Genomic DNA, 19301 nt, shown 5'->3' with positions numbered 1-19301 from the left:
AACGTTGTCGGTGTTGTTTCAAAACGCCCTGTATATCTCAAATTATGTGACCGTTATGAATAGACAACCCAATTTTCTATATTTTGCAATCAATTTTCTATATTTTGCAAGCGGCCCTGTTGATAACATCATATCTCCTAAATTTATAAGTAGATTCTTTGGGACTTTTTGAGAGCAATATACAATTACTACATTTTTAGTAAGTTTCGTATTGTTTTTATTTATTCTAGATTGACCCCCCAAAAACGCCTAATTTCGCTGTACTAATAATAGCAGGCAAAAGTTTCAGGAAGGACTGAAGGTGGTCGCAAGGGGCTTAGCCCCCAATCCAACCCTAACTACGAGCCTGTATGGAACATATGCAGCATACTATAGTATAAGCATGGGCATTTTTCCTGTTGCGCGAAGGAGTATGGCGTCCCAAACTTTGCTTGGGCCTCTATAATCTGGGTATATTTGTTGGAATGTTTGCCGGGATATATGACAATGAAACACACACACACCTAAACATCTTTCCGAAGTTAAACAAAAAGCGGTAGCGGTGAGTACGAGATTTTCGAACTTTTTCTTATTTCCCAAAATCTCTTGATTAATTTATTCTCTTTGTTTGAAAATTGTAAACTCGGGGCAATATTTTAATTACTTCTTTAAAAGTTATTTAATTAAGATGCTGCTGAACATCACTCTTAATATAACATAACTTTTGTGTCTTGGTTAACAGAAAACTAATAAAAAGGATTGAATAACTTATAGCTCAAGTGCACTTTATTACTTAAGGAAACCCCGAAGAAATGAAATGTAATCTTCACATTCATGTGTCCCAAATTACGTCCTGTAGGATAAAAGTGACGGATGCTTACTGAAAGTGAATACTTATGAAAAAGTCTAGAATTAGGATGAGTGAGGAAACAACAAAACTAATGTTGTCCACCAAAACCTGATATAATCTGGGATCGACTAAAAGATCTCCTTCGCCAGAGGTGAATGATCTACAAATAAGTAATCGCGCCCTTGACAAAAAAGCAATGCATATACAATTATTGGCACAAACGAATTACTGTTCATATACAAGTCAAATATATTGTGCAAATAATGATAATTAGCGCAATAATTTTAAGTAAATTAAGTTGGAATCAAATCACTTCACCTGAAGATTATTTCTAAGCACTGATTGACTCGTTGGACTACAGTTTAATGCCCTTTTCAGCACAGAGACTATGTGGGACGTAGATCTACAGTTTAAGATGGCGTTCAAATAACCGTAATGCGTTCAAGGTTTTCAAGGCTCTCGCCACCTGTAATCAAACCTGGACACTTTAGGCATAACTATAATTCGATTTATAATTATTTTAAACATATAACAGCTTCTTCATTCTCTCGAAACCGGTGTTTCAAACTTCTAAAAATGTAAACATAGAGGGAAACATATTTAAACACATTTTTGAAGTTAAATATAAAAAAACCTAGCAATTCTTAGTTGGGAATTTTATGTTGAATACAACTGTAACAGTTTTCATGAAGTTGGATGAATTTACCTCTTGAGATCACAGAAAGTATTCCTATGTGTTGAATGATAAAGACAGGGGAAATACGGAGGGAGCAGGAAAATATTGATATAACATAGCAGATAATTCTACCTTAATTGGCAAGACCCTGTTGGAAGTAGTCTTCTATAGAGGTCAGTAATCTTTCGACTAGTTTGACACATATATTAACATTTCCTTATCCTAAACTAGACATTTCATTTCCATGTACATCTTCTCTATTATCTTGTATTGTATTTTATTATATATTTCAACCGCGGAATTCCTCTGAATATATTTCGTTCTGCCATTCTCTCCATAGCTAATAGCGAGATATCTCGATGTCTCGTAATATATCCAATTATCTTATCTCTTCTTTTCAAAACATTCTTCAGTATAGTCCTCCTTTCTGCTACCATTTCGAATACCCTTTCAACATCCTTCTACAGCACCACACTTCGAAATATTTCATTCTCCGTTTTTCCTCCTCTCTTAGTGTCCATGCCTCGTATCCATACAATGCAATCTCCGATTATATGCTTTATAGTTTCTAGTGAATTGAATGGTTTATGTATTGAGACAAATAAAAAGAACGTCGAGTTTTCGAAGGTAACGTTTATCATGAGCTTATATGTGAGATCGAAAGAGAATTTTTAGCCTTGAAAGGAAGACAATGATCTTCAGCTTTTGTTGCAAAAGTAGCTTACCTCGGTAATAAATTATGATTATGTGTTTATCGTATGTTACTATTCAATTTTCGTTTGCATCACATATGTATGATTTTGTGTAGCAAACTGCGATGCGATAGCGATTTATAAAATGCTTATACTAGATTGCCTCACAACAACTCGCTCGAAAAAGCCTTTCTATCCTATAAATGTATCAACAACTTTAGGGACACAGAGTAGACGTAACCAAGTAGGTGTCTCCGAAAACTGCACTTAAAATGGCACATTTGTTCAAATATGATTAACAATAATAGAAGAAATATAGGAGGCGCTCTCAGTTTAACTGGTGACTATGCATACGGAAGAAAAAATTCTCTGTATGTACAGTATCTTATCTTGAGAGCTTCGAAGCGAGTGAGCGAAGTAAGTTTCAGTACTATTTGCATGGAATTTGGAAGAAATTACACCATCTTTTAGTCATAGAGGAATACTTAATCAAAACGTCCATTAGGACCCAAGATATATTCTAAAAGACATGTATGGAAAAGTATTTATTTTTCTGATGATAAGAATTTCGTTTAAAAAATAGCACATTTCAACTGTACTAATATATATAAGGTACGCATATTTGTCAATATTAACGATTTGCATGGTAACAATGGTAGCAATGGTAACTAAAAACACTGCAAAAATTTTATTTTAATTTTCAAACAAAATGTGAAAAACATTTAAGTATGAATAAAATACCTGTATATTTAATTTCAGGAGATACTTCCTTTTAAATATAAGATAGATTAATTGCATTAGTGTTATGGTCTCTTCGTTTGTATATCGATTAAATTGATTGTTTCAATGTTTGAAAATTTAAACAATTGGAGCTCGAGGAAAGCTTTTAAATAGATTATTTGCTGAGTTTCTCGTGTTAGTTAAAATTTCGTAGTCACATTTTTAATGTTATTTGCAACTAGGGAAAAGCTATTCAATCAATAATAAAAGGAAAATATGCATCTGCATTTGAAAATCTACTTATTTTTGTAAGTTTTTGACAAAAGTCGTCTGTTTTATTTTTCAATACCTCCACCCCCTAAATAGGTACTATTTACTATACGCTTTCGATATACATTTTAATTTGCAACTCGTTTCTGTTTTTCTTTTCATTACCATTGGTTATTAAAAGTAAAAAGAACACGAAAATATTAATAAAAGAGTAAGATTATATACTTTTCTTATTTTTGTTATTATACACTTGAGTTTTCTGTTTTTCTAACGATTTCTAAGCCGAAAAGTCGCTTTCCAATGACTCCACTTTGGTGAGTCCGTACTACATACAATCTCTCTCTTCTGTGTCTTTCTCTCTTTTTCGTTGCACGTAGAAGATCAAGAAAAGATTCTTATAAAGAAGGCAGCAAAAACTTATAAAAAAGAAAGTTTTCTCCATTTAATGAGGAAAGTTCGCCATCTTACCAAATTAGTTTTTTCTATGTTTTTTAAAACCTTTCCCTCACCCAACTCTTTCATTCCTTTCTCAAGAAAGGTACTTCTTCTTTTTTTAATCTTTTCCGTTTTGTTCTTGATTTATACCCCATCTACTCACAAATATTCCCTAACCAACAACAAAGATTCTCCATTCCTTTCTGTACTTTCTGACCTCTCTTCGTAGTACTTTTCCTATCTGTTAGCTCTCTTTTTCTTCTTTCCTTTTACTTAAAGAAAATGGTTTTCCCTTCCGACATTTCCACTTATTTCCTACCCGTCACCCACATTGTCGAAAATCCACTGTCTTGAATGTCCCACTCAAGAAAACACACACACAGACTAACAGCATAAATCGTAACTTATTACGTTTCTTTGACATTCATGACAAACTCCGCTACTTTCAAACTCAATTGAAGCAACCTCCCGTTTTCTCAAACAATCAATTGTTTGTTCGTTCGATTCCTGCACCCTACTAAATTTCCGAAAGTAGTTTCCAAAGTACGGACTACAGAAATGATTTTGGAATAATAGAAGAATAGAATTAAATGGGAAATTTCTTTCTTTTGAATACACTGACCATCTAACTATTGTCTTATATGTTCATCTTTTACTTCGAGGACAACAGTAATACGCTTTGGCACGAAAGAATTAGTCCTTAGTAGTAACTGCAGGTAAGACGCACGAAATCTGCGCACGCAAGTAATTCTTGTAAATTTCGCGGCGGAGGGCGGTGAGCTCGGATCTAAGATTCAATGACGTCTTGAAGGTGTTCAATTGGTAAAGCTCGGGTATGTACGGAGGCCATAACTGAAATCTGGCAACTGAAATCTACCAACTGTGTTCCGAGAACCAATGGTATACAAAGTTGGTCTTCTGACAAGGAGCACTGTTCCGCTGAAAGATGTCATTCCTAGCTAAAAACATGGCCGACATGAATGGATGTACATGCTCAGCAAAAACCTGTCAATAGTGCTAGGAGTCGTCATGGTGCCGTCTATACGCACTACTGGGTCCATGGATGATTATATGAAGATTCCCCAAATCATAATGTAGTCGCTATCAGCTTGTCGGTCTCCTCCTGTACGTCTCGAAAAGCTGTTTCTCTGAAAGACAATGGATCCTAACTCGTATCTAATTCGACGTGATGAAGGCAATATCATGATTTTCCGGATCATGCAACGTTGTACCGTTGCTTGGCGGTCGAACATCGATGGACACATGCTTATTCCAATTGTAATGGACGATGACATGCGGTTGACATTGATAATCGGCTGCGAAGGCCCATATGCAACAGTGTACAGTGAACTGTGTGCTCTCTACTCTTAATTGCGCCAAAGTTCGCGCCGTATTCTGTTGTACCAACGTCGACAGTCTATGATGTTGGACATGTATAATGAGATGTGACTACCCGAACCTTGTCGTTTGGTGGCAATTTCACGATCCTTTTCTCACCTTTGGAAGTCACTAACCACAGAAGCTCGCGAAATCCTAACGAGTGTCGCTGCTTCCGAGATGCTCGCTCCTAGCTGTTTGGCCATCACATTATGACCCCATCAAACTCTGACATAACGCCGGCCTTCTGCATTCTATGCACAAGCACCACGTTATTTGATTGAGTGAGATCTCTGTTATCATTTGACAAGCGATTCTGTTATGCACCGCGACTTTTGTTAGTCACCCCACAACGTCGTTCGAAATGAGGCGAGTGGTTATAATGCAAATCTAATGTAATTTTATACTATTTTAATACCAAAGAATACTGAAAGTAACTATCCAAAATTTAGTAGTTCTTAAGAACAACAAATATTGACTAATGTATCCCCTTACCGTTTGTCTACTGGTTAGCTGATAAGTGAGCCTTTGATGCACGTGGTCCAGGTTTTGATTCCAGGTGGGCATTACAGTGGTTCCGATTCTACCTCAAGCTGTAGATCTACGTCTTACATAAACTTGTTGCTGAAAAGGGATTCTAAAGTTCAACAAGCAAACTGAACAACCATTAATATTAAGTAGTCTAAAAACAGTGAGCTTTCACACACGAGATGGCATTAGTGGCAGAAATTGCAGGGTATATGAGTCACAAAGGGTCAGGACTAGCAATATTTGACAGCTGATAGTTGAAGATGTCGTGCAAAAAGCGATTATTTGACAGTTGATGTGCAAAAAGTGTTGGAATCAGAGGTAAGGTACTGGGCCGTGAAGATGAGTGAACTTCCCGCCAAACTGCCTACATTTTGATAAAGTTTTTTTTATTTCGATAAAGATGCAGATGCTTCAAAGGCTCGTGAGGAAATTTGTGCTGTTTATGGGCAAGATACATTATTTAAAAAAATAACTAAGAGGATACAGTCGCTTTTGTTCTGAAAATTTCGATGTTTAAAATGCTCCTCGCAGTGGGCGACCAATCATAGGATAAGTAGAGGATAGTCTGGTAACAATCAAGCAAGAACAATGTGTAAGCAGTTATGATATCGCCAATAATCTAAACATTTAACACGAAACAGTATAAAGTCACTTGGTAGAAACTCGACTTTTGGTGGCATATGATCTGACTCAAAAATATTTACTCGATAAAAACATTTACAAATCTCTACTGAAATGTAACGAACTCGAGCCATTTCTGAAGCAGTCGATCAGCAGAAATGAAAGTGAATAATGTACGAAAAGGTCGTGGTCGAAGTGAAAGAGAAACTCCACAGTCTGAAACAAAGTTTACACCGACGCGGACGCCAAGAAAGGTTATACTTTGCGTTTGTTGGAATAGGAAGGGCATCATGCATCACTAGCTACTGCTGTCAAGCAGAACGATCGACTCAGACCTGTACTGTAAACAATTAGCGCGAGTGGACCTACCAGTTTAATGAAAATAGCTGGAACTGGTCAGCAACAAGGGTATCGTATACCATGCTCACAACACCAGATCGCATACAAATTTAATGACTTTTCAGTAATTATTAAGAAAACTTTGCTGGGAGATTTTCATTCATTTTGCATATAGCCCGAATCTGGCACCATCAGAATATCATCTGTTTCATTCTTTGCAGAAATCCCTGAATAATTTTAATCTTGTTCCAAAAGAGACTTGTAAAAATTACGTTTCATATTTTATTGACCAGGAACCACAGAAGTTCTACAGCAACGGAATCACAGTGTTGTCGAAAAACTGGCAGAAGGTCATAGAACAAGATATTTATCTAGTTTAGTAATGTTATTTTCAAGTCACAATAAAAGTATTCTTAATTTTGATCTCCAAACGTCCAATCATTTTTACAACCTGATATAACAGAGTATTTTAGGAGCTGAACGAGATTACGCTCAATAATCTACATCACATATTGTACAACATACCGATTTCGCTTTTCGTTTCGTCACGAGGGAAATATAGACAAATTCTTACTCATCTATCCTGTGGAGCAATAGAGAGTATTATTCTCTAATTGGTGAACCAAATGCTAACAGATGCTGAGTTTGGGGATTTTCTCCTCCAACCAATGTAATTGAGATTTATCTCTCCAGTGAAGCTGCTACAATGATTTTACAGTCGAATCTACATCATGCACCGTAGTTGGCCAATGTTATGGCATCCTACTTCGGCAACATTGGGCCGCGTTCTATAGGAGAGATTGTTTTTAATGCGATTGCTGTTAGACAGGATAGATAGAGCTCGACCTCATATCGTTCTTCAGATTCAAGAATTTCAGAGTAACACATTTGACGGGGACCAAATCGTTACTTGATCAATTCCAATGCTGGGTCAATTCGTTCACCTACTTTTAATTTTTGTTATTTCTGGTTTTAATCATATCTATAGGACAGTTTTTCAGTAAAATTCCTGATATCTATCAAAGGCAATATGTTATGCATACAATACTTCCGGTAATCGTAAATAACTTTACTTTCTGAAACGAAAAAGTAACATTCAGGATAGCGTTAATGTTTTCTATTATTTATCGAAAGAATATCCGTAGAACTGACTTACCTCTGGTTTCTATATTTGATGTTGATGACCAGAAACACGACGGCCATGACAATTCCGAGAGAAGCAGCTGTAGCCAGGAGGGCAAAAATAGTGATGTTGACCCTATTGTGCTCCAAAAGCCGCAATGTCTGATCCTTTGGAGGACCTTTCCCATGCCATTTGATGGGACGCCCTTTAGTCAGATCCAGCTGACCTGTTTTGGCGTCATATTCACCTACTTTCTCTTCCCAGCCGTCTGAAACAAAAAGAAAGTTAATGTTAATATTAACATAAACGCATGGTTAGTAAGAAAATATTAAACATACTGTAAGTTATGGTAACTTTTTAGAGTTCCAAATTACGTTATATATATTATATAAGTTATATATTACGTATTGTAAGTTGTATAGAACAAGCCTGTCTCAGTAACGTAATTTCATTGAGTCAAGACTATAGCAATGTATGCACAGTTTCAAACTTTTCGTTAGTAAATAACTACACAGGGTGATTATAAATATTTCATTGGATTTCAAGGACTGTATTAAAATTTTTAACACATATAATAACCGATGATACAGGGGAATATATATAGAAACTTTACAAGTTTTATACATACGGTTACAAATATTCGATGTGGCTTCCTTTCGTCACAAGACATATCTAGGAGGCAGTCTAGTTCGTCCCATACGCGCTCTAGTATACCCTACTAATGTTCGTAACTAACTGTAATGGAAAACTGGAGCTCACCTAAATTTGTCACTTAAATTAAGAAACTAAGGGGGATGGGTCAAAGTTGGTGGGAAAAGGGCTATGATTTGTCATTGAAATACATCAAATAAACTGTTGAATCGTAAAAATATTGAAAGACAGACAATGCAAACGGTGGTAGTTTCACATATTGGCGAAAGAAGAATGGGTGAAATAGATCACGAACCTTCACTGTCATCTTAAAATCCGCCATTTTGAAATATGTGATGTCTTTTGAAATGGGAAGTCAGTCATGCGGCACATGTGTTAGAATTATGTTTTGATCAGAAATGCAATGCTGCTATCCATTATGTCATATCACTAACCGTTGATGAATTATGGCCTGTTTTATTCTTTGAATACCATCACAACACATGCTCGAAATGATCATCCTATGCACCAATTGTGTGTACCACATACTTCTTCTACTCCTCATGCACAACCAGCAATGTCTTTGGACGCACACAAGCATATGCATCCTCAATCCACTGCACGAGATGTGGTAAATTCCAGATCATGACGGAGTATACTATGGACTGAAGGTCGCCCCACAAGTAGAAGTCGAGATGCGGAGAGCGTGGCTGCCACTTCACTGGTCCCCGATGCCCGTTCCACCTCCCAGGGAACTGTTGATACAGGTATTCCCTCACGCCAAGTCCGTAATGGAGAGGAGCTCCATCTTGCTAGAAAAACGTTGGATATGAATCGTCCTCCAACAACACTAACGGCAGGATATCCTCGTCAAGCAGCCGTAGGTATTGGCTGACTTTCAGGGTGCCGTAGCTGAAGAATGGGCCAATGACCCTCGTGCCAAAAATACCACACCATACCATAACCTGGTGACTACCATCCATCCCTGATGTATCACTCTAATGAGGGTTATTGTCAATCAAGTATCGGTGGATTTGTTTGTTTACTTCTCCGTTGACGTAAAAATTCGCCTCATCGGAGAACAGCACGGTCAAGGGAAAATTTGGATTGGTTGCCAGTTGTGCTGTTGTCCATTGTGCAAACTGCACCGGACGGTTTGATGGTCCTCTGTTAGATGTGGTGAAGCTGGAGTTTGTATGGGCGCCACTTGTTAGTAGAAAGTATCCTTCGAATGGACGTTCAACTAGCTTAACATTCACCCAGATATCACATGCTACGCTCGTCCCAAGTTGCTACTGCTTGCGAATGGACAAAGAAAGTAGAGTGAAAAATATAGCAAATGGTGAAATAATAGTGGTTTACATACAGTGCGAAATAATTGCATTCCAATCTATCAAATTTTATTATGTGATGGTCTATATGAGTAAGTATGTCATTTAACGAAATTTAGATATATAAACTCCACATTGTTTTCGACCGAGAACACACACACAAAAAAAGAGAGAGAAAAAAGAAAAAGAAATGGTTCTTCCAGGCAGGGACACTTCTTTCCGGCACTATATGAAGCAAATTGGAAGTATTGTCATAAATAATGTAATACGTATATATGGAAGAAAGTAAGTAATATCCATGTTAGATACATAGTTCTTGGTGAAAATGTTCCAGTGATGAAGACCTCAGTGGACCACATCAGGTTGTCTAAAAATTATTGAGCCTTGGAAGACAAAATTGAGAATACATAGATTGTAATTTAAAAATAAATTATGAAATCACACATGCACCATTTTGTTTGATGACTTTCTGCCATTTTTCCAGAAGTACCATAATCTCATTGCTATAGAACTTCTGTGATTTCTGGTCGAAAGAATTATGACACGTGGTTTCACAGACCTCTTTTGATATTAATATCATGCAGGGAGTTTTGTAGAGACCGAAAACATATTAGTCTGATGGCATGAAGATTTAGCTATACAGTGGATACATTTAAACCTCCCTGTCTAATTCTTTCAATTTCTGACAAGTCATTAAAGATCTATGAGGTTTGGTGTTCTGAGCGTGATATAAACCTCAGATTGACAAGTATTGGTCGTTTCACTGACTCCCTAGGTGCACAGATCATAATTGTCGGCGGTGTAGATTTATATCTATCGTTCTGCCCGGCAGCAGCAGCTTGTGATGCACGATACCCTTCAAATCGTAACAAACGCATAACTTAACCTTCCTGGGCATCAGTGTTGGATTTACTCCTCGCTTAGGGCACGAACTTTTTCACACATTATTATCGCAGATTATCCATCGTTATCAATCGCTTCAGAAATGGCTCAAGTTCGTTAGGTTTCTGTAGAGATTCGCAGATAGATAATCGATCGATTAGATGTTGTAAGTCAGATAATCTGGTACCCAACGACGAATTAATTTTTGCAACCAGCTTTCTTCAAATGGTTTTACATTGTTTGATGATGGTTGGTTAGGTCATTAGCGATCTCATGACTGCTTACATTCCGGTCTTGCTCTACTTTTGGAAGAATATCATCCACTTCTGCGATTGGTCGTCCAATGTGAGGAGCATATTGGATATGAAAATTTCCAGAACGGGAGAGCTGAACCGTCTTTAAGCTCTTCTATTTGACGACTTATTATGCCCATAGACAGCACAAATTTCTGCGCAGTCCAGCATTTGCATTTGCGTCTTTTATCGAAATAAAATTGTAAAAATGTACTGAAGTATTGTGTTTCATCGTGTAACAAATATGCAGCATCTTTCGTCTGGGTTATAAGACTTCCAACAATTTTTTAGATCTACTAGCTTCATCTATCAGCTGTCGAATGACGTTGGTCTGACCCATTGTGACTCATACACGCCAAGTGTAGGATACTAACGCCATCTTGTGCAAAAGACACAAAATTTCTAGATCACCTGATATGTTGTGTTATAGGTGAATTATACATAGAATATTATTATAATTGAGTTAAAAGTTGAACTTTTATGCATGATACTTATTTTCCACAATATAAACCTGATTATTTGTTAATTTAATATGACATTTTTTTAAAAAAAATAGCAAATATATATGTAAATAGATATTACAAAACTGACCATTAAAAAAAATCCGAGAGGGCTATCGGTAGTTTGATCGATAGTTTGGCAATCATTAATACAAACATTCTAAACAGAGAAAGTAGTGTTCAATTTGTTAAAACATCTCTACATACCACTCTATAGTAGATCGCTTATCTGTGGTTTGAAGAGTCCGACATTCGATCTTGTATCATGCGAGCTTGCGATAGATAATATTGCAGTCATTTTCCTCGAAGTTCTGCCGTTTCATCCCACAAACTCATTCCATGAATTATTTCATACTCATTCAATTTCAATAATCATCCATTCTCTTTAGTTAAAAGGGCGTAATTTTGGAACGATAAATTAAAGACTAAAAAATGATCATATATATGGGAATGGATCAGAAACTAAGTCCTTCTGTTATAGTGGAACTAGCAAATCCGCACGTCCTGCGCAAGCTCAGGACACTGGATTTAAGACGTCCTCGAATCTGAGACGCACCCCGATTTCGCTGGGTTAAATTAAGGAAAAATAGTAATATGTTGCGTTTTTACTATTACTAAAGCGCTCTTTAATATTTGTCATTTTCGGTGATTGTTATATATTCCTCTCCCCTCTCCATGTTGCGGCGCACGCCATGACAAAATCCCAGGCCCTAACGTCATGTATATTGAAAATTCGATCGAGATCGGTTAGGCGGTTCAAAAGTTAAGTTCTATTTATTTTTAGATACTACCCCTCCCCTAGGTTCTACCGTCAAAGTGAAAATATTTTTAAAAAACTTTTCAGACTCGAACATCATTTATGTTGAAAATTTTATCGAGACTGGTCAGGTGGTTCAAAAGTTATTAAGTTTTATTTACTTATATATATACCCTCCTCCTACCCACCCTAAGTTCTACCGTCAAAGGGATATGATAAAACGACCCTAGGTCCGTACCTGATTTTATGTTGATAATTTGATTAAGATCGGTTCGGAAATTTAAGTGTGATGAAGTCAAAAAGACAGTCACTTTTTTTTTTTTTACATATATGTCCCTCCTTTCCCTCCCATACATTGCATCGTCAAAGTGAAATGGTGAAAATTTTCACAGATCCGAACCTTTCTATGTTGAAAGTTTGATCGAGATCGGTCGGGTGGTTCAAGAATTATTAAGTTTTATTCATTTTCATATATTTACTCTCCTCCCCCTCCCTTAAGTTCTACTATCAAAATGAAATAATAAAAAAACTTCCCAGGTTCGAACTTCATCTATGCTGAAGATTTGATTGAGATAAATCGTGTGGTTCAAGAGTTCTTAACTCACTAACACTTCATGACCACGTGGCTGAACACGCAAGGACAGGATTTACACCAGGAGGGAAACTTAAAACTCATCCCACGATATGATAAGTGCCTGCACCGACATGGAGACTACATCGAAAAATAACCTAATGTATACACTATCTGTTGGTTGTATGAAATAATATATACACGTTTCACTCCTGACTGTGACATTACTTTCTGATTAGCCCTCGTATGTCTAAAATTTTCATACACATATCACAATACGTATGAAATATTCTTCTTAACCTTTTATACAATAGTACATATACTAATGTTTTATACAGCTGTACCTTTACAAACACGCAATGTCGCAGTCTAACTTAATTACACAGTTTATGAAGAACACGTGCTAACTTACATTCAACTCTATTTATGAGAACAGCCATTATGCCATTTGATCATATCCAATTGCGTCATAACGGAAATTGGTATTATTTGTAGCTCTTAATCTAGTTCTATCCCGTTCAAACCAACTAATGTGATTAGTACTTGATTATAGTCGAGTAATCCATAGACTCAGGTTCCCTTTACAATTAACCACTTTTCCTAATAACTATTTCACCATACAGAATCATCATTTTCATGAAGCATATAATTTAGAACGACACGAAACAATTTCACTTTCTATTGTTGCATTTATTTTTGTAACATTCGAGTCTTATAATACTCTCACGTTAGAATTTACATACAGGTGTGTGCAAGGACGCCCATTAGGGGGCGCAAGGTGGGGCACTTGGCCCCCTAGAGGAAATTGTAATTCAGAATATCGAAAACCCAATAGAATTTTTACATTAGTTACAGCAAAATTTGAAACTATATTTGAAACGTCGCTTATACTTGCTCCCCATTCCTTGGAAACAACAACATGGGCGCCTTTGGGTGTGTGTGCTTTTGCAGTTTATAAAAGATGTTACAAAAAAATTGGTAATGTCCCACGATCATGCCCTTTAGGCTAAGGGAGACGTTGATTAAAGCAAGTGAATTATGATGATAGAAGAATTAGTGGAATGAGAATATGGAAGGAAACGTGAGTACCCCGAGAAATCCCATGGACACGATGTTGTCTACCATAAACTTACTTGGTCGGGGATCGAACCAGGGAACCCATGCATGAGACGTAAGCACTCTACTAGTAAGCCACAGTGTTCCCGAAAAGGATACTACAGAACATGTTTATATAGGATACTACAGAAGTTTATATAGGGTGGTATACAATGTATGGATTTCTATAAGTTGTTGTTAGAATGTATGAACTTATATAGAATGAATGGATTTAAAGCATGTAGAAAATATATAAGTATATGTAGGGCACTATGGATTACGTATTTATCCGACTATACGATGATCCTGAATATAAGACGGCTCCCCTTATATTGAAGAGTCTAATCGAGAATTTTCTTTTATTCCTTGGGGGGAGGGACATACATCTGTATAATTCAACATATGTATAATAGATGTAGGACAGAAGTGAAAAGCGTGTGTGGAGTTCACAGTTAAAGTGGAACTAATCTTAGCTCATATCTTTATGTAATTGTGACAGACGAGCTTACACAAGAGTTAGCACATTGGAATATGCTATTTGCGGACAATATGCTAGTGAGTGAGATCAAGATGGCAGCACTGCAAGAGAAATTAGATACATAAAGAGGAACATTGGAGAGCAAATTGTTTAGAATTAGTAAAACGAAGACAAAACATTTCCATTGTCTTTTCAGGAAAAATGTAATCGTGAGTACAAGAATACGACTTCACGAAGAGGTGGCAATGAAAAAAATTAAAGTACTTGTGACTAATACTGCAGTAAAATAAAGGAACAAAAGGAGGTGTAAACAGTCAGTGGTTAGACAAAATGGAGAAGCGGCAGAATTATTGTGTATCCGTAAGGTACCAATATACCTTAAAGGAAAAGTATACAAAACACTAGTGAGACCTGCCATATTACATGGTTGATTTTAACGTCCCTTTCAACAGCGAGGCTATATGAGACGGGACCTGCTGATTAACGAGAAATCCGAATCGCATGAGCTCCCACCGGAAATTGAAACCGGGTCTTGTCATGTTGCACGGAGAAGAATGTTGGCCGACGAAGAAGACAGAGGAACAGAAGCGGAATGAAGATGCTGGTGATGTATGGAGTGATGCCGAAGAACAGAATCAAGAATGAAGTGATTTAGAGAACAGTAAGGTGAGGCAAGTAGTAGAAAAGCTACAAGTAGACTGAAATAGTTTGGTCATGTAAGAGTAAGACTTCGGACTACGTAGCTCACCAAGTGGATGCTATAGAATGGGAAACAAGCGCGAGGTCGGTCACAGAAGAAGTGGAGAGATTGTGTGAAAAACAACGTGGTACAGTATTGTATGGTGAAATACAGTGATCTGAAAAGTCGACCCTAGGTTAGCTGGGAAAAGGCTAAGAAGACGAAAAATTTTGTTCAGTCTTTTGTTGTGGAAATAAAAACTCTTAAACGCTTGTAAAACTTAAATTTTTAAAGGACATTTTACAGTTCTACTACGTGAAGAATGGGGCGTAGTCTGGGGAGCCAAGTAGTGATCATTAAATGCTCATTTTGTCAGATCTCAAGCAATTCTTGGATTACTTCATTATCTTCAAGTGTATAAAGCATGTACAGCTTGTGCACGTGATCTAGGATACGATACTTGAAAGATTTACTAATCCTCGAAATAACAAATAGCAATTACTATTAACTTAAGTCAATCTAAATATTATAGCTTAGTCCAAGTAATATTAATTAATACTAAACTTCCACAGCATGATTAACAGCAGTTTGAATTCACGGAAGCAAATAATTTCCGTACATTTTCCCGAAGTTACCTCGAATTCGTGTAACTGATTTTTCTTTTCATCTGAAGGAACCTGACTTCAGTTGATAGAGTAATATCTCTCCATTATGGCTGATGCACACGTTGGTAAATAACATTTAGATTGCTCCATTCGAAGTACATAATGCCTAGCTAAATATTCACATTAAAGTTTACAATATACCTTTAAAAGTTAGTAAACATGTCTTCCACAACAGAGTATACATAATGCAATATGTGCTTTTTGTGAATTCTTTTACTACAACCTGAATATGTTATGGTTTAGTAGAGCAAGATAAATAGATAGCATTAGGAGGATAAAAAAAGTGTAATAAAAGCCGTGACTACAGAGAGGTATTTCTTTGATCGCCCTGTGATTGAGAATAAAATAGCGAGTGGTAGCTCCTTCTAATAAGCTGTTACGAGGCGTTGGAAAAGAAGACACGCAGCGAGGGAAGGGGAATATGAAAGAAAACTTCAGCGGTACCTAATTCAATTTTAGTCCAGGGCGTCGACGCTAGCGCCATCACCATTAATGGAAACTTTAGTTTGTGATAGCTTTTTAAAGTCACTGGAGTGCCTGGAGTTGATTCTTATTTGGTAACAGTTATTTGGTGACGAGTTAGTGATATTGTAATCACGGTGATTTTTCAACACTGCTTCGTTCATTATTTTCTGCATATAAAAATAAGTGTGACATATAGGGTCTGTCACAACATCGTTACACAATTTAATGTATGGATAGAGGTATTTGTATAATGTTTTTACATTTGAATTGAATTATTGTTACAATGTTAAATGTGGTGTTTCTTTTAGATATCGCTACTCTTGTGACTGTAAGGTGTGACGTATGGGGTATGAAAGTGAAGAAAAATGGCTAATAGAAGTACATTTTAAAGTACATTTCAAATTTGAAAATATCTGAAGTTCAACATCAGAAGATTCGTGAGTTTGAAACAGCCTCCCATATGCTTGCCAATTACACGACTCTGTGACAAGTCTGAGTCTCATTGTTTCATTTATGTTATAAACAAGGGAAGATCCGAAAATTCTCGTACAACTACAAATCCTTCTTCTTCGATTATGCTTTTAGAAAAGTTTACAACCCCTTTGAGTACCATCAGTAACTGTACAGAATAAGAAAACTTGAGCTTTACTCTAATATATGTAATCTATAATTAAGTTTAGCACTAACACTCAATATAGAGGTTTCTTTCATTAAAGTGAATAAATTTGACCGACGAACTCTGTATATAAGTGTGGTCATGATCTATCTCCAGGATAAGTTAAGTACTGTAGTTAACAATGCTTGTCATTTACCGAAAGGGGTCTTCTAATCACCGCAATTTTTCCAACCATCTGTTTTATTATTTTGTATACAGTATTTGCTCTATCTATTTACTGTATCCAAAAGTAGACATTACGCACATTTTACAATACGCATGTGAAAATACTGTTCCAAAGATAAATCTAAAATTGAAAGTGACTATGTTTGTGACTCAATATCTTGAACCACCCGACCGATCTTGATCAAATTTTCAATGTAGATGAGGTTCGAAACTGGGACAATTTTTATCATTTCACCTTGACGGAGAAACGTAGGGTGGGGGATGGGGGGGAGATATATAAAAATCAATAAATACAAAAATAAAAGTGACTATGTTCGTGAATGAATTACTTTTTAACCACCCGATCGATCTCAATCAGATTTTCAACATATACGAAGTTCAAACCTGGGAAGTTTTTTTATCATTTCATTTTGACAGTAGATCTTAGAGTATGGGGAGGGGAGGAGGGGAAATATATGAAAATAAATAAAACTTAATAACTCTTGAACCACCCGACCGATCTCGATCAAACTTTCAACATAGGTAAAGTTCGAGCCTGAGATGTTCTCTTTATTTCACTTTTACAATGCAACGAAGGGGAAGAAGAGAGCGGAGATATATGTCAAAAAAGTAAAAATAAAAGTGACTATCTTTGTGATTTCATCACGTTTAGGGAGCGCGGTGGCTCAATGGTAGAGCGTTCACCTCCGGTGCTTGGGGTCCCTGGTTCTATCCCAGCTTGCGCCGTGTGGACTTTGTGGTGGACAAACACAATGCTCGTGGGTTTTCTAGGGGTTATCCTACTTCCTCCCACTTTCTTCATTCCACCATTTCACTCATTAATCATAATCACCGTCTCCTTTAGCCTAACAGGCATAAGCGTGGGACGTTCAACTTAAGATTTCATTTCATTTCATTTTCATCACGTTTAAACCACCCGACCGATCTTAACCAAATTTTCAACATAGATGAGGTTCAGACATGAGGTGGTTTTTATTATATCACTTTAACTGTTGAACTTAGGGGAGGGGGAGGAGAGGAGAGATATCTATAAAAATAAATAAAACTTAACTTTTGAACCACCCGACCGATCTCGATCAAACTTTCAACTTTCCATGTTCGGGCCTGGAATGTTTTCCTTATTTCACTTTTACAACGCAACGAAGGGGTGGGAGAGGAGATATATGTAAAAAGAATGGAAATAAAAGTGAACGTTTTTGTGACTTCATTACGCTTTAACCACAGGACCGATCTTAATCAAATTTTCAATATGGATGAAGTTCGGACCTGGGGTGGATTTTATCATATCACTTTGACGGTAGGTCTTAGGGGGGGGGGGAGGGGACATATATAAAAATAAATAAAACTTAATAACTCTTGAACCACACAACCGATCTCGATCAGATTTTTAGCAGAGATGACGTTCGCGCTTGGGATATTTTTTATAATTTAATTTTGATAGTGCAACGTAGGATAGGGGAGAGGGAGGCGGAGATATATGAAAAAAAAATGAAAGCGACTGTCTATGTGGCTTCACTCTTGAACCACCTGACCGATCTCGATTAAATTTTCAACATAGATGAGGTTCGGGCCTGGGATGGTATTTATCTATTCAGTTTGACGATAGAACTTAGGGGAGGAGGTAGGAGGGGGAGATATATAAAAATAAATAAAATTTAATAACTCTTGAACCACCGGTCCGATCTCGATCAAATTTTCAACCTAGATTAAGTTCGAACATGAGATGATTTCTGTCACATCCCTTTGACGATGTAATTTAAAGGAGGGGAAACCCATTTACAAATGATCGAAAATGACCGATATCACTGTCGAATCTATAGTTTTTGTGTTCGCTGAGATGAACAGTGACAATTCTGATGTCATTTAAATCCAAATTGAGCCCCGCAAAAATTGTGGGAGGGGGATATGTATATATAAGCAAAATTACCAATATCAGTGTCGAATTCATACGTTTCGGGGTCGCTGAAATGAACAATGACACTTCCGATGCCGTGGCCCACAACATGGGGAGAAGAGGGGATTTTAAAAAATCATCGAAAATGACCAATATCAAGGAGCGCATTAGTAATAGTAAAAAGCGACTGACTAACGAAACATATTACTATTTTTTCTTAATTTAACCCAGCGAAGCGAGTAAAGGAAATGAAATGAAATTTTGAGTTTTACGTCCCACGGTTATGCCGGTTAGGCTAAAGGAGACGGTGATAATGAGTAATGAATGAAATGGTGGAATGAAGAAAGTGGGAGGAAACGGGAGAACCCCGAGAAAACCCACGCACACGGTGTTTGTCCACCACAAAGTTCACTTGGCGGGAGCAGGGTTTGAACCCGAGATCCCTAGCACCAGAGGTGAACGCTCTACCACTGAGCCACCGCGGCCCAGCGAAGCGAGTAATTGATGCTAGTAATATATAATGTGTTTTTTTCTATGAGCAACTGTTCAATGTTTCTAAAGTTGCATATTAGTGTTACACTAAACGCATACTTCTATGACTATGTGA

General features: G+C 37.0%; 1 protein-coding gene across 2 annotated transcripts in view; it reads right to left on the bottom strand.

The window, feature by feature from the left end:
- GABA-B-R2 (gamma-aminobutyric acid type B receptor subunit 2) overlaps nt 1–19301 on the bottom strand; it is an 832753-nt gene that overhangs the window by 236367 nt on the left and 577085 nt on the right. For both annotated transcript variants that reach the window (XM_081759238.1, XM_081759239.1), the window contains exon 7: nt 7647–7881. In XM_081759238.1, coding sequence (XP_081615364.1) covers nt 7647–7881 — 235 coding nt within the window. The remainder of the gene's footprint in view (nt 1–7646; nt 7882–19301) is intronic.

This window comes from Thermobia domestica, chromosome 5, assembly GCF_964235325.1.
Source record: "Thermobia domestica chromosome 5, izTheDome1.hap1.1, whole genome shotgun sequence".
Classification (NCBI taxonomy): domain Eukaryota; kingdom Metazoa; phylum Arthropoda; class Insecta; order Zygentoma; family Lepismatidae; genus Thermobia; species Thermobia domestica.
The sequence above is the reverse complement of the archived record's forward strand: the minus strand, read 5'-3'. Positions and strand labels throughout refer to the sequence as shown.